Source organism: Balaenoptera musculus, chromosome 11 (genome assembly GCF_009873245.2).
Source record: "Balaenoptera musculus isolate JJ_BM4_2016_0621 chromosome 11, mBalMus1.pri.v3, whole genome shotgun sequence".
In the NCBI taxonomy this organism is placed as follows: domain Eukaryota; kingdom Metazoa; phylum Chordata; class Mammalia; order Artiodactyla; family Balaenopteridae; genus Balaenoptera; species Balaenoptera musculus.
The window spans coordinates 55939964-55964288 of record NC_045795.1 but is presented as its reverse complement, the minus strand read 5'-3'; the positions used below and the strand labels follow the sequence as shown (position 1 = coordinate 55964288).

At 44.4% G+C, this 24325-nt stretch overlaps 1 protein-coding gene across 5 annotated transcripts in view; it reads right to left on the bottom strand.

The window, feature by feature from the left end:
* Positions 1–24325, bottom strand: part of ITGA9 (integrin subunit alpha 9) — a 354859-nt gene that overhangs the window by 47501 nt on the left and 283033 nt on the right. For 4 of the 5 annotated variants that reach the window (XM_036868321.1, XM_036868322.1, XM_036868324.1 and 1 more), the window contains exons 21-23: positions 23344–23433; positions 21119–21227; positions 15676–15783 (exon numbers count right to left, since the gene is read on the bottom strand). In XM_036868321.1, coding sequence (XP_036724216.1) covers positions 15676–15783; positions 21119–21227; positions 23344–23433 — 307 coding nt within the window. Of the gene's footprint in view, positions 1–6217; positions 6508–15675; positions 15784–21118; positions 21228–23343; positions 23434–24325 lie in introns of those variants that run through there. The other variant, XM_036868323.1, reaches the window with a different exon arrangement.

Sequence of the window (24325 nt, the reverse complement as noted above, 5' to 3'; positions counted from 1 at the left end):
CTCTTAAGGAATGAAAAAAGGAAGAAGGAAAGTAAACTGCATAACCACCAACTTCTAAGGCCCATTTGTATTGGGAGACCAGAGAACACAGGCACCTCAGCATCATCACGCGCATGCTGCCACAAAGCGTTAATGCTTCCAGATGTCACAGCAGCCGTGCGCACGAGCCCCGCAACCCCTGATAGGTGCCGCCCTCAGCCAACGGGGAGCTGGTCCTACTGCCTTGATTCATTCGCTCTGTCCACAAGGGCTAAAGGGCAGTCTCTGAACCACAGTGTGCACGCGCAGCCCAGGCTGGCGCTCATCCCCACCTTCCAGAGGGTGCGGGTCAGGTGTAAGCTTGCCCAGAAACACACACGCTTTCTCCCTCCCACCAAACTAAAATTGACCCACGAGCCCAGGAACGTAACTCTTGCTCCATAATTCCATCAGCCATCTCCCCTAAGTGTTTGGCTTCTGTTGAGAAAAAAAATTACAGCCAACCTAATTCTGACCCATTTCAGGACCTGATTATTCAGCTCACATTCAGACATGTGCAGAAAGAAGGAAAAATTAAAAAAATGGTTTGAGGCCATCGCTGAAATCAGCAGACGTGTGTGTGTGTGTGTGTGTGTGTGTGTGTGAGAGAGAGAGAGAGAGAGAGAACGTTTTCATAATATCTCTGATCAAAATTTGTGGAGTTCAAGTTTGCTCTTCAAAGCCTTCATTTCTAATAAGTGATTCAGCCCCTTATTTCAAAGTTTTACATTTTTACTTTCTCCTACATTGAAATTAAAGCAACCTCTGTTGTGGGTGAAGGGAAATTGTCAAAACATCTCTACTCAGGGATTGAAATTCAGTGCACATTTTCCGAGTTCCTGGAACGTATGAGGTGCTCATTAGATGTGCGGCAGGGTGTGTAGGTGTCTAAGGACACACACCCTATCCTAACGCCCAGAGAAATATTTGTGATGGTGATACTAACAGAGTGGGAGTAGCCAATGCTTTCATTTATTTGAGCACCTACTGCATATAGTGCATACGTACATAGAGTCCGGGCACCAAACACTAGGGATGCACAGCAAACAAGGCAGCCGTGACCTTTACTTCCATGGTGTTTTTAGTCTTCTGGAAGGAGACAGACAATTAAAAACGGTAATTTCAGTTAGTGGTGAGTGCTATGAAGAAAACAGCACACAGGGTAATGGGACAGAAAGTTGATAGGGGGTTTGCAACTTTAGCTAAGGTGGTCAGGGTAGACCTTCCTGGAAAGGTGAACTTTGGGCTCAGATCTGCATTATGAGAAGGAACCAGCCATGCAAATATTTGGGGGAAGAGTGTTCTCAGCAGAGGCAGGTGCAAAGGCCCTGAGGCAGGACGATCTGGGAAGGCATCTGGGAGGGCTTGAGGGAAGAAAGGATGTGTAAATTGGGTCTGAAGGAATGAGTGGGCTTTCCACAGCCAGAGGGAAGGGAGAAGCATTAGTAAGGTCAGGAGGCCCAGGGAAGTGCACGGTGGGTGGGTCAGCAGCCTTCACGGTCCAGAGTGGCTGGAAGACAGGGTCAGGGGTGAGGTTGGGGCAGAGGAGGTTGCAGAACATGGCCTGGAAAGGTGGGAGGATCATGCAGAGTTTTGGACCTCATGGTTTTGGCCACTAAGATCTCCTTGTTGATCTTTTTACAGAGAACCTCAGGGTGTCTCTGAGAGCTACACTGGGGAATTATTAAGAGTAGAAGCATGTTTTCAAATGGTAAATCAGGTCCTCCCTGCCAGAGTAACAACCGTTTGTTGATGAGGAGAGCTTGGATAAAAAGGCATAGTACTTGGGGCTCAGTTTTGTTTTGTTTAAATAAATTTGTTTTGTTTTGTTTTGTTTTTTGGCTGTGGTGGGTCTTCGTTGCTATGTGCGGGCTTTCTCTAGTTGCGGTGAGTGGGGGCTACTCTTCGTTGCGGTGTGCAGGCTTCTCATTGTCGTGGCTTCTCTTCTTGCGGAGCATGGACTCTAGGCAAGTGGGCTTCAGTAGTTGTGGCACGTGGGCTCACTAGTTGTGGCTCGTGGGCTCCAGAGTGCAGGCTCAGTAGTTGTGGCACACAGGCTTAGTTGCTCCGTGGCATGTGGGATCTTCCCGGGCCAGGGCTCGAACCCGTGTCCCCTGCATTGGCAGGTGGATTCTTAACCACTGCGCCACCAGGGAGGGGCTCAGTTTTGAATTTTTATTTATTTGGAGATACTAAGAGAACAAAGAGAATGGCTTACGATGGGAAAAAGAGAACTAAAGGAACTGTGATACTTTTTGGGAAGAGAAGTGGGAAGAATGACTAAGTAACAGCTCAACTTCTCCACAGAGGGAGCTAGGCAACTGTTTTCCATTTTAACTCAGAAAAGGTCGGGAAATTAGGGCATGATGAACTGAAGATAGTCATAAAAAATGGGATTCAAGGGATACCAGAATGGCTTAACCCGGAGAACTTGCTGGAAGCACGGTTCTGTTGTACTGGGGAGATGTCTCGACTGTATTCTGTCCAAAGGCAGAGGGTTGGATCCCATAGCACCACACCCCCGCCCCATCCACCCCAGGGCTGGAAATCCATCTGCCCCTACTGGAGAAGGGTTTCTTCCCCTCCCCCCTTATCTCCTCATCACATAAGCTGTATTATTAACAGTTAACTTTACATGACACCATTTAAGTTACAGGATATCAGGGAAAAGAGTGAATATCACCCAAACACTTGGCATCCTGAGGAGGGTTTCTAAGCCTTGAATTCTTGTTTGCAGGAACCTCCCAAACAGGATGAGCGGTGATTTGGTTTACGGTGAGCCCTCGAATTTCTACAGAAAAAACTGAGAATGAAGGAGAGGAAGAAATTTCTACAGAAAAAACTGAGAGTGAAGGGGCTTGTGTCTCAGAAGACAAACTTACAGTTACCAAAGGGGAAAGGGGGGTAGGGGGAGGAATAAATTAGGAGGCTGGGATTAACATACATACACTACTATGTATAAAATAGATAACTAACAAGGACCTACTGTATAGCACAGGGAAGTCCACACAATATTCTGTGATAATCTATAAGGGAAAAGAATCTGAAAAAGAACATACATACATATACATATATATATATATATGTATATATATAAAACTGAATCCTTGTGCCGAACACCAGAAACTTACAGGATATTATAAATCAACTACACTTCAATTAAAAAAAAAAAAAAAAAAGCATGTGTTCACCAAGAGGGAAAGTAGTAGACACTGAAAAAAAAAGTGAGTTTGCTTTGGGTTATTTGCTGGGTTGCTTTACAGTGCCAGGCTTGGCTTATGTACAGGTTATGTCTTGGCCTTCAGCAAGCCTGCTGCAGGGAGATCTCTTGTTGCAACTACCCTCCAAACATAACTAAGTCATAAAACCCAGGACTTTCCTCATGCAAAATGTGCCTTAACAGCCAGCCAGCTTCAAAAATCAGTGTTACTGTCAACTGCTGTGGCCGGCGAGATAAGTGATTCACTCTGGGAAGAGAGCTCCCCCAGAGTGAGTGCTGACGAGTACACACAAAGAGACTCCTGGTTTCCAATTCGGACACGGACACCACCACGCAGGGGCAGCATGCGGGGTTGGAATTGTAAAGGAGAGAAACCAAGTAGTGCCAAAATCAAGGAAAGAGAATGATCAGAAAACACAGACTTGGCAAGGCCTTATGAACAAAGATGATCACCTTACAAACTCCTGCGACAACTTGGGTCCTCCCCCGCCCCAACCCTGAATGAAGGTCTCAGCAAGACCTGCTCTGACAGCTCTATTTAAAACCACAAACTTCCCCACTCTCACCCCCTTGCCTCCTTTATTTTTCTCCAAAGCATTTCCTATCATGTAATGTACTATACATTTTACTTATTTATTACTTGCCTCTACCAGAATGTAAGCTACACGAGGGCTGGAAATTATTATTTTTTGTCTGTTTTGTTCCCCGTAGTAACCTAGTGCTTGCCATAGGGTGCATGCAAAGCATTTGCTGAATAAATGAAGGTGTGGATTAAACCCCACCCCCCACCCCCCAACAGCCTTTCGTGGCAAGGACTGTCATCACCATTTTGTAGATGAGGAAAGGGAAGCTCGGAGAGAATTAAGTAACATGCTTTAGACCACGGCTTCTTAGGTATTAATGTGCAAAGGAATCACTGGGGATCTTGTTAAAACACAGATTCTAATTCACCAAGTCTGGGTGGCACCTGAGATTCTACCTTTCTACATTTGTCACTTCCAGGTGATGCTATGGCTGCTGGACAGCTACAAGTCCAGACAAAACGGTGTTATGAGGCCTTGTAGTGGCTGTACAGTTTAGTGGTCAAGAGCAGACATCAACCTAGCTATTTACTGACCCTGTGACCTTGGCCATCCCTTTGTCTTTGCCTCTGTTTCCTCATCAAACTATCATGAAAATTAAAAGAATTTGTCCAGGTAAAGTATTTAGTACAGTTCCTCAACTATAGTAAGTTCTTAATAAAAATTTATTATCATTATTATTGTTGTTATTAATATTACTACTACTTTTTTTAGCCTAAACCTAACAGCTCCTTCTCAGAATACTAATGGAGTATTATTATTTTCTACTTCACCAACACAGGAAAAGCCTACATTTAAGCTGAGAACGATGACCACTCACATCTACTATCAAAAAGTTAGAAACTTCTACTATATATACTATGTGAGAATTCTGAGGCAGGATCTGAAAAGTGGAATTGTTGGTATTCGTATTTTAAATTCTGATAGTTACTGTCAAATTGCCCTTCACACCAACAGTATTTGGGAGTGTCCATTTGCCCTCATCTTAACCAACAATGGATATTAACAGTCTTTTAGATTTTTGCCAGTTTAATGGGGGGAAAGACCTCATTTTCATTTGAGTTTGCATTGCTCTGATTACTGGTAAGGCTAATGTTTATTTGCCATTAAATTTTTTTATACGTTTGTCATTAAAATTTCTTCTTTTCTGAATTTCCCGTTCCTATCCCTTCACCCATTTTTATAATTTTTGGCATTTTCCTTATTGATTTGTAGAAGTTATTTATATATTATTTGTCTGTGAACTATGTTGCCAGTATATTCTCCCAAATATCTTTTAGTTTTGTTTATGATGTATTTTGATCACACAAGATTTTGGTATTTGTATAGATTTAAATTCGTCAGCCTTCTCTTATGGGTTCTAGAATTTATGACTTGCTTATGAAGAAAAGCTTTCCCATCTAAAGATTATAAAAATATTCAGCACTTTCTACTAATACTTCTTCTTCTTCTTTACATATAACTTTTTCATCCATCTATTTTTTTTCTAAGTGAGGTACAGGTTTTCCGTAATTTTTTCCCAGATGGATAAGACAATTTTCTTCATTTATTGTGAAGGAGTTTATATACCTCGATTGTTTGGGGCTGATTATTTCATCAGATATTTCTTCTGCTCCCTCCTATCCTCTCCTCTGGAACTCTAAATATGTGTATTTTGTTATGCTTTATGGTGTCCCCACATCTCTGAGGCTTTACTTCTTTTTCTTTACAGTTGACCCTTCTTATCCACAGGCTCTGCATCTGTGGATCCAATCAACCACAGATTGAAAATATTTGGGAAAAAAAATTCCAGAAAGTTCCAAAAAGCAAAGCTTGAATTTGTTGCCTTCCAGCAACTATTTATGTAGCATTTACATTGTATTTACAACTATTTATTACATAGCATTTACTTTGTATTAGTTATTATAAATAACCTAGAGATTATTTAAAGAATATGGTAGGAAGTGTGTAGGTTATATGCAAATACTATGCCATTTTATATAAGGGACTTGAGCATCCATGGAGTTTGGTATCCATAGGGCAGTCCTGGAATCAATCCTCCACAAATACTGAGGGATGGCTGTATTCTCTTTTCTTTCAGTTCTTTTTTGGTTTTGCTTGTTTGTTTACTGAGTTGCCAGGACTATTCTGTGGAGCCTGTTTCTCATGAAGTGTGCAGCCTTTGACGTCTCTGCTCAGTAATTTTTTCTACATTGTTTTTATTTTTAAACCTGGTTTCCTAGAGGTTGTCCTGGATCAGTATAGCTTAATTATCAGTCAATGTTTGGTCAGAGGTTGCAGAGAAATACCTTGATCCAGTAAGGCTTCCACCCTTAGCTGATGGACCTGTGTGTGGCTTGGGGAATGCATTCAAAGGTCAGGCAGTTTATAAGTGTGCCCAAGCTTTTACTTGCGGCATTCACAAAGCCTCATATTGAGTCAATTGATTCTCTTGGATTTTCTAGGGAGACAATAACATTGTTTGCAATAGGGATACTTTGGTTTCTTTCTTGACAATAAAGGTTATTCATTTCTTTTTATTCCTATGACGTCCAACACTGCTAAACTGGAGAGACAAAAGCAGGAACTCATGCCTCCACTCCGCAGGTGGGACAGCTCCTAATGTTCCAGCATCAGGTGGGAGTTTTCTATAGGTTCTGATAGGGGACCTTTGTCAAGCCGAGGAAGTTCCCTTCCATGCCTTCCTTACTAGAAGTTAAAAAAAAAAAAAAAAAAAAGTGGATGTTAAATTTAATTTTTGACTTTTTAGAAGCCCTCATCAAGACAATCATCTGGTTATATCATCTTTCATCCCTTTACTATTAATAGAGTGAATAATGTTAATCAATTTCTTTATGGAGAATCAACCTAGCATTCCTGGATTACATCCTTCTTTACTCAGGATAGATTCTTCTTCTAAAAGGAATCGATTTGCAAACATTTAGAATTTTTGTTTCTGTTTTCAAAGCGAGTTTGGCCTGCAGTTTCCTTTTTTGTGTTAATGCCCATTCTCCATTTCTAGTTTTGGAATCACGGTTATGTTAGTATCCTAGAATGAGCTGTTCATCTTTTTCTACTCTCTCGAACAGCTTATATAACACAGAAATTATCTGTTCCTTGAAAGCTTGGTAGAGCTTACCTAAATAGCTATCTGGGTCTGGTGCTTTTTTAAGGCACAAGTCTTTGACTACACTTCATTTTTCTTTAATTATATAAGTTTCAGGTGTACAGCATTATAATTTGATGTCTGTATACTACTCATATTTTTTCCTGAGGTAATTGGTCCAGCTGGATTTTTTACCTCATAACACTTCTTTTAGGCTTTTTATATTTGCGGGCATTATATTGTGAAAATAATATCTTATAATTTAAAAATCTTCTCCATGTGAGTGTAGTTCTTTGATCATTTCTAGGGTTGTTTTTTGGCATTACAACTCTTTTTCATTTCCTGATCAAATTTGCTATAGGTTCATCTATTTTACTGGACAAAAAAAAGCCCCCGTTTTTAGTTTTATTGATGTAGAATACTTTTGATTTTTTTCCATTTCACGACTTTTGCTTTATCTTCAATGATATCTTCACTTTACTTTCTTACAGTTGAATTTATTTTATTGTCCTTTTACTAGCTCTTGTTGTCAATTTAGGTCACTTATTTTCAGTCTTTCCTGTTTTCTGTATATGAGTAGTGACATTTTCTTCTGTGTGGGTTTTGTCTACAACCATTAGTTTTGATATGAACAAGCTTTCACTGTCTTTCATTTCTAATTTGTTTATTCCTTCCTCTTTGATTTCTTTTTTATCTAAAAAGTAAATTAAGATGGTGTTTAAAAATTCCCAAATAGTTCTGTTTTTGGTTGGTTGGTTGGCTAAACTTTTGTTGTCAACTTCCAAGTTTATTGCATTGTGGTCTGAGAATGTGGCTTGTATTACTTTGACTTTTGAAATTCTATTGGGATTTGCTTTTGTGGTGCAATACATGGGTAATTTGTGAACGTTCACATATGCTTGAAAAGAATGTGCATTCCCTTATTTACATACTAGGAACTCTACTAATTGCTCCATATACATTAACTTCTTCCATCCTCACCATGTGAAGTAGATAGTCCATTTCACAGAGGAGGAAAATAAGCTTGGAGAATTTAGGTGACTTCCTCAAGGTTACCAAAAGCTGGTAAGCAGGCAAGTACTAATGAAACCCAGACATTCTGACTCATTCTGTCTTGGTCTTTCTCTCTCTAAGAGATCACAATTGTTAGTTGCATTATTCAAATACTCATGATTTTTGAGGACAGTGTATTAAATTTTCCTGTAGTAACTGTGAATGTGTAAATTTCTCCTTGTTTTTCTGTCAGATATTACTTTATATGTTTTTTATACCTATGTGATTGGTTATATAAAAATTCATTTATATTACAAATTATCATTGGATTGTATCTTTAATCATTCTGAAATACATTTTTTTGGCCCTATTTAACAATTTTTTTGCTTCAATTCTATTTTGTTATTAATATTCTTATGCCTGTTTTCTTTTTGTTAGCATTTGCCTTATCTTTTTTTGAATGCCTTACATTATGGGTCATTTTTAAAGGTGTGTCTCTTACAAGTAACTTATGCCTGGGTCAAAAAAAAAACCCATCTGAAAGTCTGTCTTTCACTAAGGCATTTAATTCATTCTCAATTATTCTGATTATTGATATATTTGGATTTATTCTTGCCATCTCATATATATATACATGTAAAAATTTTTTTTCTCCTTCACCTGCTTCTTCATGAGTTCTTTCTTTTTAAGTGCTTCTTATTCTTTAGTGGTTTGGATGTCCTACATTGCTTTTATTCTTCTAAGTTGCCATTAAAATTTTTGCATGTTTAAAGTTTATTTTTATCAAAGCCTTGAGTTAACTGGTACACAAACTTTTCCCCCAAACAAGACAAGAATCTTGGCTTGCTTTCACTTCCATCTTGCCAGCCTCCTAACTCTTATATTGAGAGCATTTAGATCCTCATTCCAGATTGTTAACAGTTTAACTGGCTTTTTTTGGGTCCTTTTGTACTACATTCTTGAGAAATCCCTCAAGTTTCCAGTCCACTACTTTATTCTTTTATATCCATTCTACTACACAGCTCATATACTAAGGTTTTTATTTGAATGATCAAAATTTTAAATTTACAAAACTCTTGTTTATTCTATTTCATGGGAATACTGTCTTTTTGCATCTCTCTGAAGACATCAGTCTTGTTCATTCTAAAATCTTCTTCTGTTTGCCTCGTTAATATAACCTCTGGTGTTAGTTATTCTTTTGATAGCAGTTGGTGCCTCGCTGTCCTGGGGTAGATGCTCCTCATTAAGTGGGTGATTCTTGGTGGTCTGCTCATCTTCTGTCTGTTCTGTTGACTGAGTCTACCTCTGGTGACTGGGGAGTGGGCAGTGCGCCCAGGAGGGGTGTGCACAGTAGTACAGGGGGAAGTACCTGTGCTTTGAAGTCAGACAGATCTGACTACAAACCCAGCTCTGTTACTTACCAGCTGTGTGATGTTGGGCAAGTCTTTGAGTCCTGGTTCCTTAACTTGGGATAATGACCTTACCTTATGGAGCTGCTGTGTGGATTAAATTTAACAGCACATAAAAAAAGCCACTAAAGCCTCAGGACAGCAGTAAGTGGTATTCATTTTTTGTCAGTTATTCAGGAGAAATTTGTTCACTCTTTAGCCTTTGATCAAATGTGATCGATTTGATGGTCCCAACACCACTTTCATTAAGCAGATCTGTCTTCCCCAGATCATCCTTGGGGAAAACAATTCAGTCTTCCATTTCTAAGTTTAAGCTACTGTGTGGTCACTGATATATCAGGTGCATCTTTTCTTCATAGGGATATGGAGATCCTCATCACAAATTAATTAAGGTTCCAGTATCAACTGACTCATTTTGGCAGAAATTAGATCATGGGCAGCCTTGTCTGGTGCACATGCACTGGCGGGGGGGAGGGGGGAGGTTATAATTTACTAAGATATAAGTCTTGCCACCAACTTGGATATTCTAATGAATACAGGTATTGATATTATATTGATATCAATATCCTAATGGTACCCTATGGCAAAGTTATTGATGTGTCTCCTTGGAATGTTATCCCTCATTCCCACCCAATTTTACTTCCTGGAAATCATGTCAGTTCTTTAGAATCACTGCCCAGTAGTAGGGACAGAACAAACCAGAGAGGTAAACCTTTTCAGGTAGTTTTGCAGAAGGAAGAAAGAAGGGTATGGTATTTATTTCATGTTTCTTCTAGATTACTTTTAGAGTTTTTTGAAAGACCCAGGACTTTCACCTGGAATAAAGTTCCAGCCCTTCGCTCTCTGTAAGTCATTTATAACTTTTTTCTTCCTGCATATTATTAGAAGCCAAACCCCTAAGCCTCCTTCTCCAGTGTTAGAAAGTTGCTCACAGACAGGTTTTCAGTGTCAACACCTGAAGCTTGAGTCCTGAGACGACCTCCCATTCTTTCCCCTGAACCTTCATCCCCTGTGAGTAAACTTAAGTTTGGAGCAGGATCCCACCCAAGTTCAAAAGGTCTTGCCTTCATGAGCCATAAAGCTTGTGACATATGTGCTACCTTGGCCCTCTCTTAGGCCTGTGCTCAGGGGCTCTGCTAAAAGGCCCATCTCTGCAGCAGGCCCACAACAAAGTGAGGTCGTTACATTTTCCAGGCAGGTTCCTATCAAGCTGTGTGAGAGAAGCTGTATCCTCAATCCAAACAGGAACCTTCTCTCAGGAGCAAGTGCCTATGGCTTGTCTCACACGGGTAGTCAGGCCCACAGAAGCCACTCTCCCCTGCAGCAGCCCGATCATTTGCCGGCAACGTCCACGACGTGTGCTTAGCCTCGGGGAGCAGGGCGCCTGGCCTTCCCCAATCCTAAGTCAAGAGAAATGAAGGTGCGGGTCCATGAGCAAACACAGATGATGCACCCCAGAATGAATGATGCACCCCAGAACCTCACCAACTGTCACGGGAAATGACAGTGGTTTAGCACTCCCTGTCACACTGCCAAGAAATCCATCTGCTGTACGCCCTGCAGAAGGTGTAGAGAACAGTCACCTTTGCCTGTATGTATAAGAGGTGGGCAGAGAGAATGGAGAACCAGGTAGGGCCTCCACTGTACTCCTACACACGCTGACCACTCCCTCTGTCTGGAATGTTCTCATCACGTGTTCTCCTGGTGAACGTCTACATATCCCCTAAGCCCTGACTCCAAAAGCCTGCTTTGTGAAGCATTTGCTGTCCCCTCCCCAGGGTGGGGTCCATACCTCTGTACATCCCTGGGTCTGGGCGTGCCTCCATGACTGCATTTGGTACATGGCACTGCAGTTACATTTCACAGATGTGCCTCCTGCTAGACTGAATTTCTGCCAGTGTTGGTGTGATTTATTCCTCTTAGTAGAGCCTGGAACATCATTGGTGCTTTCTCTGCCAGTGTTTGCAGAATAAATCAAGGATGATCTAGCACTTGTGATGATTTTTATTTATTTTTATCACTTCAACTATCAACATGCACTGTACCTCTGGGGGAAATGTCTACTCTGCTATAACTTTTAGTTATTCATCTTTATTTTATTTATTTATTTATTTTTCGGCTGCACTGCGCGGCATGTGGGATCTTAGTTCCCCAACCAGGGATCGAACCCGGGCCCCCTGCAGTGGAAGTGCGGAGTCTTAACCACTGGACCGCCAGGGAAGTCCCTGTGATGATTCTTATTTTAGATGGGCCAGAGAAGTCTGTCATTCTTCCCCTCTCTCACTCTCTCTGTTATTTTCATGGTCCTCCCACTAGGCCTCCTGATGGTCTCTAGGGTCGTGGTGGCCTGCCCATGCTTTGGCTGTGCTGTGGGGAGTCGAGCGTCCCCACAGGACTCGGCACAACCCCAGTGGGTGGCGGGCAATGGAAACTGCAGGTCGTTCCTCAGGCCACCACCAAGGCTGTTTCTAAATAAAACACAAGCAGGGCGGTGGGGCTTGGAACACTTGCTCTGAGGGAAGGAGACCAGGAACCTCAGCTGGGTGGACACAGAAAGGAGTCCCACTGCACTAGGCTTCTTGTACTAATCTCTCCCACGTGAGCAAAGGCACTCTCCACTCACAGGCAGCTTGACCTCAAAAAACACTTTGGGAGAACAAAAGACTCTCTGGTGAAGTGTAGAGGCAGGTCTGTCCTGTCCAGGGACCCTGGCTGCAGCCCCAGACACTTCTGAATGAATTCTGAACCAACAGTTAGAAAACTGTGTTGCAGAGTCGGGGCCTTAGGTGGGGTGATAGCTCAGACCCGTGGGGTCAGCCAGCACGCCCACCCTCAGCAATCTATACAGATGATGGATACCACGGGCACTGCTGAAGGGAGAGAAACAATCTGAGGGTCCCGTGGTGTGTGGGGAGGGATGGAAGATACGTCCTCTCTCAATGCCTGCTCTCTGCTCCTGGGCTTCAGCTGGCTGAGGAGGTAGCTGGCTCCTGGCTGCCCAGGGGCCTGTCCAAGACTGGGGGATGGTGGTGGCTGAGGGTGGGGTACGGGGGGATGCCACCAGGCCTTAGGGGCCTCTCCTAGTGTAATACAGGGAAGGAGTACTGGTTTCTCCTAATAGGAGTGAGTCTGACTTGCACCAAACCACCCAAATGCCCAGAACAAGAGCCCCACTCTATTCAAAGTCCCGAAAGGCCAGAGTGGAGGACGTCGCGAGCTGTATGACCTGCCCCAGTAGGCATTCTTGGGCGCTGCTGAGCAAGGGAGGGGCCGAGGCTGGGAACCTGGCTGAGCTGCAGGACGCCCTTGCTCTCAGCCCTGTGGGCTTTAGGGTAGAGGGTGTGCTGCCCACCAGCCTCTGAAACAGTACCTGGGACTCTTGCCTCATCACTGCATCCATCACGCACTGGCTTTTACGTTTCTAATCTCATCATCGCTCTGGTCTCCGGTGATGACTGTCCATGAGAACACAGTACTTCACTACTTGCTTAGTGAGAATTTGCCAGTGACCTTGATTTTCCATACCACAAAAACGCCAAGGGCCTCTGAATACGGGCTGGTGTATCCAAGCAAAGGCTTGGCCGTCCTTGAGAATTCTGTTACATACTTTTGAAAATTCTCAGTACCGGTCTGAAAATCCAAAGGGTCTGCTTCTGAGAACTCAGAGAACGGAATGCAGGCAGCTCACAGCACTTGGGTTTTCAAGAGTCCACTCAGCTGGATGATCAGTCAGGCAGTTGTGCAAATCGTCAGAAAAACCACTTCTCATGCCTTCCCGCCAAGCCAGCTATTTATAAACACGTCCCAAAGTCCTTTTGAGTGGCTCCTGCTCGGTCTGATGATCAGTAAAGAGAAAAGGGGGTGGACTTGGTGCTGAGATACTTTCAGAATCCGAGTGACTTACACTTCTTGTTTTGCTCAATAAATAATTTTGTCCATGGGGGAGCATTTTTCTCTACGACATTATAGATGTTTATGTGAACGGCTCATAGAACATGCTCTGTGAGGAGAGCATCCCTAGCTGTGGGGACAAGGTGGAGTGGCTGGTGAGATGAACATTATGTAAGGGGGCAGATGGGAGCACGTGGGTGGCAGGAACCTCACGCTAAGCTCAAACCGTGGTAGCTGTAGGTGCAGAACACCGGGGGGCTTTTCTACCGCTGTTTCAGCAGAGCGCCCAGGCACGGGCACTTTGTGGAGCAGGAATGGAATACCGTGAGCAGTGGGGATGGCCAAGCAGGCAAGCCAGGAGGGGCACGTGTTCCGCGTTCAACATTTCCCGTGGTCCAGGGTTTCAGCCCACGTGACCCAAGAAGACAGCAATGCGGGAAACCATCATCGCCATCACATGACGCTTTCTGAGCCTCCTGTGCGCTCAGATGTGTCACATGCCATGGGTCTTGCTGCCCTGATTTTCAAGCTATCCATGGAGAGACTGTCCCTTTGTCTGGCTAGCTGTCCCTCATGTGCCCGTGCAAGAGGAACAATTCAGTGGTGCCCTCAACGTGGACCACACTCTCTCTCCTTATGCAGTGACTCTCTCAACCATCACACACCCTCCCTCCCAGGAAGGGTCACCCTCACACCCAGCCACTCCAGACTCTCAGGCACACTGAGGCGATTTTTATCAGCATGAAACTTTTCCTGAATTCATGTAGAAAGAGTAAACGACTCTTTCTTTTGTTTTATACTGTGGGTTTTTTCTTTCAGTCCAATATCAAATATTGATTGAGCATATAATATATGCCAAGCATTGCATATAGGAGGCCCTGGAAATACAGCAGTGAGCAGACAGAAATCCCCGTCCTTATATTGTATGGGGCCAGGAGGGGCAGATAATCTAGTCAAATAGGGAAATACATGGTATGTCAGCTGGTGATGAGGGTGATGGTGAAATACAAGCAGGAAAAGGGGGTGAGGGGTGCTGGGACAAAGGCTGGTCAGGGAGGGCCTCTTTGAGGAGGTGATATCTGAGTAAGCACCAGGAGGATGTGAGGGCGGAGGTCACGTGGCTCTCTGGGGGAGGGCGTGCTGGGTAGAGGGAAGATCCAGTGCAAAATTCAGGAGGTGGGAGAGTATCTGCCATGCTCTAGGGCCAGCAAGGAGGCAGGATGACTGCGGTAGAGAGAGTGGCGAAGAGGAGGAGGAGGAGGAGAGGTCAGAGGGGGCAGGAGACAGACTGTGAGGTTGGCTGAGGCGCTGGAAGAATCTGCAGGGTAAGTGAGCCACTGGAGGGTTTTGAGCAGAGGATGACATGACCTGACTTAGATTTTGGAAGGCTGGCTCTGCCGCTGGGGCAAGAACAGATGGCAGGGGTGCCAAGGCAGGAGCAGGGACCCGAGTGAGGGGGCCACTGCAATAACCCAGATGACAGATGACAGTGCCTTGGGCCAGGGTGCTGGCAGTAGAAGGGTCAAAAGCGGTAACATTCTGATTTGTTGAGAAGGCAGAGACATCAGATTTTCTGACGGATCAGATGTGAATTGTGGGGAAAAGGCATCAAGGGTGACTCAAGCAATTGGAAGGACTGAGTAGCTGTCGCTGAGATGCAGAAGGTCGTGGGGGGAAGCAGGTTTGGAGGGGTACTGTTGAGAGTTCAGCTGTGCAGAAGACTGAGACTCCTGTTAGGCATCCAGGTAGAGATGGCCTGAAGGTAGTTAACTGTCAAAGTCTGGGATTCATGGGAGAGATCTGGGCTGGAGAGAGAAACATCTGGTGTCATCAGCACAGACTGAATATAAAGCCATGAGTCTGGGGGAGATCTCTAAGATTAAGGGTGGTAAAAAAGAGACCCTGGGCCCTGTAGAAGTTGGGGAGATGAGGAGAAAACCAGTGAGAAAGGAGAAACCAAGGGAATGTGATGTCCTAGAAGCCAAGGAGGTGGGCGGAACGATCATATCCTAGTTGAGAGAAAATCATCTACAGCTGACTTAGGATCAAGTTGAATGGCATATTCTGCACATGAACTTGAGTTTCAACCTACATTTCTGTCCTATGAACGAATCCTTCACCCTCCAGGCATCAGTGACCCTATGAGAATCTTTATGAGTGCTGGGGATCTTCCCCTTAGAAAAACACATTCAGATACGCACAAGACTACAGACAGTTGCTGGTGGTTCCCAGAGCCAGTAAAGTCCATCCCAGAAGTCAGGTTCATAACTGACGCTTGCCCATCCCCAAAGAGGTCTTCTCATGGCATGAACCAAGCTGTCTCAATGTAGAAATTCAGGTGTTGCAGGTCTCCTGGCTTCTCCAGGTATGTTTCCAAAGGTAGAATGAGTTAACCTTTCTGGGCTCTTGGGTGGAATACAAAATGTGAATGGGCTGGCTTGAGCCTGAAAGCAAGTGTGAAAACAAATGAGAACTCACCACCATCTCCTGCACATGAAACATCTCAGCTCCTCCAGGTGACAGGCGACTGGGGAAAGAGATGTTGACAGATGACCCAGGAAGGGTGCTTGGCCCAGTGTTATAGACCTGTGGGTGTGAGACACACACGGCAAGTTTTAATAGAAATAGAGATCTTCATTTCACGTCCTGCAATATATACTCTAAAATCCTTTGAAATGATACACAGAGATACTAGGGTTTAGGATACAGAAGGTCATGACTTGAAGTGAAGTGAAATATCAAATGATAAGAGATTTCAATGAAATAGAAATTTTTCGAATATGCATTTAACATCCCCAAACCTTCAAATTACCTTCTTACCCTTTAGCATTTTCTTGTATTCTTCCAGCTAAAAATTATATTTCTTTTTACACACCTGGAAATTTACTCATAGACTATTACACTTGGTGGGGATTCAGAAATAATCTAGACCAGTATTTCTCGAACTTGAACACATATCAGAATAACCAGATGGGCTTGTCAAAACATAGATTGGGGCAAGGTCATGTCCAGAGTTTCTGCAGTTGTAGGTCTGGTTGGGAGGGGGTGGGTGGAGGCTAAAGGATTTGCATTTCTAATGAGTTCCCAGGAGATGCTGATGTTGCTGGCCCAGGAAACATACTTTGAGAACCACTTATTTGGTCCAACGCCTTTCCTTTTACAGTTTGAGGTAACTGAGACCCTCAAAGAAAAAGTGGGTTGTCCCCAAACCAAATGACCTAACTTACAGAAAGGGCTGTTTTTACTATACTATCTAGCTGGTTTGGTTTCTCCATAACTTACAGCTTATCACTTGCTAATACTGTTTGATGACACCTGTGCACCTCTTTTCTGTCCCAGCATTTGGTCCTGTAAACTTTACCCCTCTCATTCCCACCACAGTCCTCCCTATTTTCTGTTTCCAGCAGCCCATTATCTCCTGAGAAATGAGAGAAAAGATGGCGGCCACAAAAAGACCGATACAGGAAAGGAGATGGAGCAAAGGCTGAACACGAAACTCAAGGAAGAAATGGAAGATGAAGGAGCGTAAAAGAGATGGGTAGATGTGTAGAGATAGAAAGTAGATTAGTGGTTGCCTAGGGCTGGGGGGAAGGGAGAATGAGGAGTGTGGCAGGCAGAAGAATGGCTTCCCAAAGATGTCCATGTCCTAATCCGTGGAAACTGAGTATATCACATGGCAAGGGGGATTTCAGGTTGCTAGTCAGCTGACTTTAAAATCGAGAGATGATCTTGGATTATCCAGGTGGGTGCAATGTAATGGCAAGGGTCCTTATATAGGGAAGTGGGAGACAGAGTCAGAATCAGGGAGATGTATTGTAAAAGAGATCCAACTGGCCATTGTTGGCTTTGAAGATGAAGGGGGCCATGAGCCAAAGAATGCGGCAGCCTCTAGAAGCTGGAAAAGGTAAGAAAACAGATTCTTCCCTAGAACCTCCAGAAAGGAACGCAGCCCTGCTGACACCTTGCTTTTAGCCCAATGAAACCCTTTCAGGCTTCTGTCCTCCAGAACTGTAAGATAATAAATTTGGCATAAAGTTCACAGTAATTTGTTATAGCAGCAGTAGGAGACTAATATACGGAATGACTGCTAATGGGTATGGAGTTTCTTTTTGGGTGATGAAAATGTTCTAAAATTAGATTATGGTGACAGTTGCACAATTCTGTATAAACAGAATTGTGGAAAAAGTCATTGCCTTGCACACTTTAAACAGGTAAACTCTAAGGTATGTGTCTCAAAGATGTTGTTATTTTTTAAAATTAATTTTTATTGGAGTATGGTTGCTTTACAATGTTGTGCTAGCCTCCACTGCACAGCAAAATGAATCAGCCATACACATACAGATGACCCCTCCCTTTTGGACTTCCCTCCCATTTAGGTTACCACAGTGCATTAGGTAGAGTTCCCTGTGCTATACAGTAGGTTCCCATCAGTTGTCTATTTTATACATAGTATCAATAATGTATATGAGATATTATTTAAAAAAAAAAAAAAGATGGGTAGGAGCAAGAGAGAGGAAGAAATGAAACACTGCTTGGTGGCCTGGGGGCTAGACAGAGAATTCAGGGATTCAGGGCATCTCTGAAGCTGAGGTCAGAAGGGCAGAGCCAGGAGAGGGGCTGGACAAGTCACCGGGTCTTCACACTTGACAGAATGTATAAGGATCTAGCTCCAGCAAGCTCTTCCCTAGAAAAGCATGTTTTCGTTTTTTGCAATAGTGAGTTCTGCTTCAGAGAACAGACACAAAAAACGGTTGAGTGGATGAGCAGTTGTTGGCAACTCTTGATTCAGAAAGAACACAATTCACCCATAACAACAACCCTAAGGCACAAGAAAAGGAAGGAATATCCAACCAGGATGGAAATAGCTAATTTGAAGTGAAATGTGAGAGCACAGAATTGAAGAGAAACCTATTGACCTGTCTGGGAAATCCCAACTAAAGCACAAGTGGGGGGAAGAAAAGAAGATTATGATTTTGTTTTGCATGATTTCATCCATCAAAACCAGACGGATGGGAGAGCTTACATTACCTTATTTATTTATTTTTAACAAATGTCTTAACGTCTGACTCTCTGCAAATGTTCTTGTGTAACATCTGTATTATTTTTCATCATTTTTCAGGTGAGGGAAATGACTGATGATGCAAAAAAAAAAAAAAACCAGCCAACTATCAATGGTCAACAAATTATTACGTCTCTGTTAAGAAAACTCTGATGAAACTTTGAAACCAAGACTAATATCTCTGCCTTTCTTCCATCAGCATTTGCAGTGGAGTCTTTAAACAATGACGCAGCTTGTTGAATATTAGCTTTGAAAAGACACAGAAAAAATATCTTTATATGGAAAGACTTGTGCTTTTCTTCAGGAAGGATGTTGCCAGAATAAGGAAACATAGAATTTTATCCATATCCCTGACCCCATTCTCCCCCACTATCTCTACCTTTTTCTGGGGGTCACTATCACCATCAACCTGGTCAGTGGCTTTCCTGCAGGATGGTCAGAATAATGACAGTTATACCAGAAAATTAGTCGTCAGAGAATTCTCAAGGAAACTGTCAGCTTTGCTAACACAAGAGGATTTCCTTCCAATCAATGACACACACTATCTATCTTTCAGACCCAGCCAACTTTCTTAATCCTGAACGGAATGCTATGTACTTCCTCAGGCAACTGATAATCACGAGGAGAATCTAAGGGTCATGCCAATCACTCATTTCTGGCGCCCCTATTCCCCAGCCTGTATCTACGTCAGGATACAAGAAGAAAGCTCTTTGCCTGAATACGAAACTTTAAGCTCCCTGCAAAAATGCATTCTGAGAAACATGATGTAACCACATGCCCTCAGATTTCTTTCTTTCTTTTTTTAAAGAGGGGGAAAAGAACATTTTGTGTATCCTTTGAATATGTTTTTGTATAATTGTTATTGTTTTTTGTCTTCTCCTTTCAACATCTATACCCTCTTTTAAAAAAAATTTTTATTTTACTGAAGTATAGTTACTTTACAGTGTTGTGTTAATTTCTGCATATACCCTTTTCATTACATGATGTGTGTCATTTGACCCCTTCTCAATAATGTTTTTGACTGTATATTTTATTGTAAGACACCTCCAAAAGTTTAGTTTAAGTAACTAAACTTACTTAATTTGTAAGTAGTTAAAATTAAAATGATTTAAGCAAAATGAAATAACTCCATCTGGCCTTTATCTGTTTTCTATCCAATTACAAAAAAGCAATGGAGAAAAAGAAACTAATTCTGAGAAGCAATTCAGAACCACTGAGGCCCTATTCCCAGCAATCACTCTAAGGTCTCAAAAGCAAGGCTAACCTCATCTTTCCCTTTTTCCCTGTAAATCAAACATAGAGTGTGACAGCTGGGGCTTAGCTGGCCGGCAGGCGCCTCCTCTCTGAGCTGGGATGTGTGCTATCCATTATGGCTTCGGAGGCCTCTTGCCTGGGAGAATGCTTTGGAGAAAGGAAGACCACTGTTTGTGAGAGACCACAAATATTTTACTGCCTCCCTCTCTGGACCCTCACCCCATCTTTATTCGTCATCCCCTTGGTCCACCTAGGAGTGGCCACAGGGAAAAAAAAAATAATTATTTGGCCATAGCAGCAGATGCCAGACCGGGAAACTATCTTCTCTGTGGGGAAGGATGGAGGGGAGGCAGGGGAGGGCTTCGGGAGCTAGAGCTGGAGAGATGTGGGATGTGGATTACGGTACACTGTCTCCATCACTTCATCCCCAGCTCCTGGCAGGTGCTGAGCTACACAGGGGTGTCCAGGCAATGCCCGCCCAGTCCTGGCCCCAGCCTGGCTGATCCCAGCTCTGTGCCCTGCAGCATGTCCTCTACCCGCTGGGCCTACATTTCCCGCATTTGTCAATTGAGGAGAATGCCTGGATTCTCTAACTTTATGTCCCTCTAACTTTATGTTCAAAGGCCCTCCTGTTGAACAGCACTGGCCTGAAGGGTCTGTACTTAGAGCAGGGCTCAGCAAATGATGGCCTGTACACCAGATCTGGCCCGCCACCTGCTTTTGTACAGCCTGCGAGCTAATATGGCTTTATATTTTTAAATGGTTGGGAAAAAAAATCAAAAGAAGATGAACATGTCATGATATGTGAAAATGATATGAAATTCAAATGTCAGTGTCCACAGCTACAGTTTCGTTTGTGCATGGCCTATGGTTGCTTCCATGCTACAGAAGCAGAGTTGCATAGTTGCTGCAGAGACTGGATGGCCCGCGAAGCCTAAATACTTATCTTCTGGCCCTTTGCAAAAAAAGTGTGCCCACCCCTGGCTTCCAGAAGGATGCTGTCCTTCACGGTGTCCACAGTCCACACCGAGTGGACCTGCTGGACACAGTGCTTATGTGATGGAAGAGCCAGCCCTGTTCTTTGGGAGAGCAGCGTGTTTCCCCTGGGGGAGTTCCCATCGCTCACACTGCTTTGCTCTTGTAAAACCCCACTTCTGAAAGGCTGTCCCTCTGTGGGAGGAGTGGGCTCCTGGCTGAGTCAGTGTGGAGAAGTCCAGGATTAAGGAGACACGGCAAATCCTTGAGGCTGCCCTGTCCACAATGTGAAGAATGATGGAGAACTGAAAGGAGTCCTTTGGGGCCATTTGGGCAGGGATGCTGGCCTGGCCTCAGCATTCAGAGCATTCATGCAGCTCTCCCTCCAAATACTGAAGAGCAGAGGGGTCTACACAGCAGAGTACCACACAGCAAAGGGATTAGTTCTGTGTGTAGTTATGGAAAACACAAACACACACACACACACACACACACACACTGTTCCAGCCAACCAGGCTGGGAAGAGTTTCTCTTGGAAGGAGCCTGGCCCCTTCGTTGTCTTTCATAGAAGGCACATCCCTTGGGCCCTTCCATTGGTCCCCAGTGACAGAGAAGGTCTCCAGGGGTGGATACCTGAAGGGTGACATTGAGAGGCTGGAAATGACACTCCAGGTCTTCCAGCTGAATGAAGTTGGATGCGTCCACAGACTCGCCGTACACAAAGGAGGTTGGAGACATGATTCTGAAAGAGGAAAGTATGAAATCTGTCATCCCAACCCAGGGTCACTGTTATCCTGAGAACCCAAACATCTGTCCCTATTTAATCTAGAACCTGGCTCCCCCCAGTGTCCTCCACCAAACACTTCCCTTCTGGAACTGTTCCTTCCCTCTCCTGTAAATGGACACAGCCAGACCTACGCTTTCTAAACAGACATTTGCAGTAATGTCTTGTCATCTTAGGTGAAATCAACAAGCTACGTATACAAACATGTACCAGGATTACATTTCTAAAATGAGGAGGAAGACGATGGTAGCTTTGATTTCTGTTTTTTTTTTTTTAAACTGGATTATAAAATTACACATGTTCTGTTTTGTCATTTGAAAAACACTCTGTGGATTGAAAAAGATTATGACAATTTAAATGAATTATATATTTGGCATCCTAAGCCCCACTCTGTGACAAATTCATTTAAAAAAAATAAAGATTTTCCGACTACCAAAATTACTAGGAATTAGGTATTAAAAGTTGAGTCCTCTCAGTGATAGCCTTTTTCTTTAGATTTCAAACAGTGGCTACGTAAGATGTGATTAAGAATTCCGGTTCATTCTGTAGTGATGCTTTCAACGTTGCCCGCAAAAACAAACCCCAAGATGAGACAAAGCCAGGCTTACTTAAATTCCCAGACAAATAAATGGACTCTAGAGGAGATTCTAGAAGCTGCTCACTTGCCTAAACACAATAATGTAAGATTTTTGGTACCAAGTCTGAATGGATAGCAATTCACCTATTTTCAACTTAACGTATATTAGTTTGGAAATGCAGTGAGTTCCCAGTACCACCCAATGGCAAGAGCTGGTTCATTTAAATGAGCCCCGTTTTATGTTCCTGGAAGTATCAGCGGTTCACTCGTTTGTTTAACTGATGGCTTCATCGGCGGGGGGAGAAGGGGCTGGCGGGGGTGGGGGGTGCTGTTAACACCTCACAACAAGGTCTCTGAGGGCCGGATAACGGGATCAAGTGAGCCTGTGTTTTCTCTTTCATCCCCCAAGGACGGGCTTGGTCTTGGGGATATTCTCACTGTGCCTCTGAGGAGACAAGTAAATAAACTACAGGGTTAAAAATAGAGCCATGAACAGAGGCAAATCTGTGTTAATTTGCAAATATATTCCACCAATGCCTCATGTCTAAAGAACGTGCTGAAAAACGCCAAGAGGCAGGAACGCCCACCGGGGACTCATTCCTGACACCCAGCAGAGTGGGGGAGCTTTGCAGGGATGGTTCCTTCTGCAAAGCATTAACTTTTCTACTTCCAGCCAAGGCCGGGACCCAGAAGCACTTGAAAACTGAAAAATGAGAAACTTTGAACCTCCAGAAAGTTCAGCTTGCCTGTGGGGCAAGGGTTCAACAGGTCCTCATTTGATCTAAACTAATTGTGCAAATCCTTTTTCCACTATCAAAGAAGTATGTGCTCTGTTTCTGAAGCCGGAAACAGGAACTGACTTCTCATTTTTCCAGGCCTGGGTTTTGGCTGAAAACCACCCCGGGTTGTTTTGGGTGCCTGCCTGCAGCCCTGCTTTCCAACAATGCCAGCAGCATTGAGTGGCCAAGGACTTCAGACAGGCAGATGGCGTGCCTGCTGTGATCGGCCCTGCCTGCTGGCTCTGCAGAAGGGTCGGAAACACGCAAAGTCAGCGGTGACTCGAGGCTAATCAGAAAGCAGCCCAGGCTTCCTGGGAGCCAGCCAGGGCACTGGGACGCATCTGGCCGTAACCTCTGGCCCAGGAGCCTTTGGCTAAGATTTTAATCTCAGGAATCAAGCTGCCTCCTATCCTATGACACTCTGGAGGGGTGGGCACTGGGAAGAGATGCATGTAAAGATGTACAGAATATTCAAAGAAATTATGGGGCTTATATTTGTCATCACACTTCCTGTGTTACCTACCAGGTGGGTGGGTAGCTGGGAAAGAGGAGAAAATCAGGGAGGAGGACACGAGTCACTGCAGCTAAAGCTTCATCCTGCATTTCAAAGCTGGGCAGAAGAGGAAGTGGCAGGGCTGTTGGCTCCTGGCTACACAAGCAAACATAAGAGAGAAGCACAGGGTTCCGCTCCAGGCAGATCTGTGTCCCGGCTACTCACCCAGTGATGGATGTGTCCACCTCGTGCATCAGCGGCACCGTCAGCGTGAGGGTGTTGTCGTGCAGGGACTCAGAGCGCTCCATGTTGCCGCTGCGCAGGGAGAGAGGAGGGGACACTGGTCAGCACAGCCCGCCCACAGAGGGCGTCTCCCCTCCCTGCAACAGGTCTCCGTTCTGCACCTTTTTACCCTCCGCTCTGTTTTTCGTCCCTGTATGGAATCCCAGTGCCCTATGGTCTCAGTTGTATTCCCCCCACAAAGACATGAGTGGGGAGTGGAGAAGGGAGACAGGAAGGAAGGCAGGCAATCAGGGCATGTGATCCAGGAGGTCAGGGCTGTGGGCAGCTGGGCTCGGTCTGGCCAGGGAACTCTGGGAGGCAGCGTGGAGCACCAACCCCAGTCTCCCTAACTGAGGCCATGGGAGCTGATCCACTGACTCCTGAGGCCTGCTGGGGGGTGGGGAGGGGGCATTAAATCCCTGGCACCTGCCCTGTGTGCACAGGTGGGGGGGGTGTGTGGCCAGAAAAAGCCTCAGGCAGAGGGGCAGGTGCTGAGAGCCGGGAGCTGTCCAGTGCGTGCGTGGTGGAGGTGAGTGCTGAGAGGTTATGGGTGGGCACCAACAGTGTGTGCTGCTTCTGCAAGGCTTGCTCCATGAATAATGGACCAGCAAGGTTAGGGCACTGCAGCTGGGAAGGGGTCTGCTGGACTTTAGCAGCTGTTTTCCATCTACAGGCATCACCCATCATCCACTGACAACCAAGCCCAGGAGAGAGGTCCTGGCCAACCCCGTCCTGATAAATATCATGGGAGCTCCTGTTATGGACTTCTGGCTCCAGCAGGTTCACATACGGGCCTCCCCCTCGGGGTGAGGAAGCACAGAATGGGGAGTCTTGCAGGGTCATTCCGGAAAGGTGAACACAAGGGGGCTGATGCTGTTGAGGGCTACCATGTGCCAGGCACACTCCTCAGCATGACTGAGCTGGG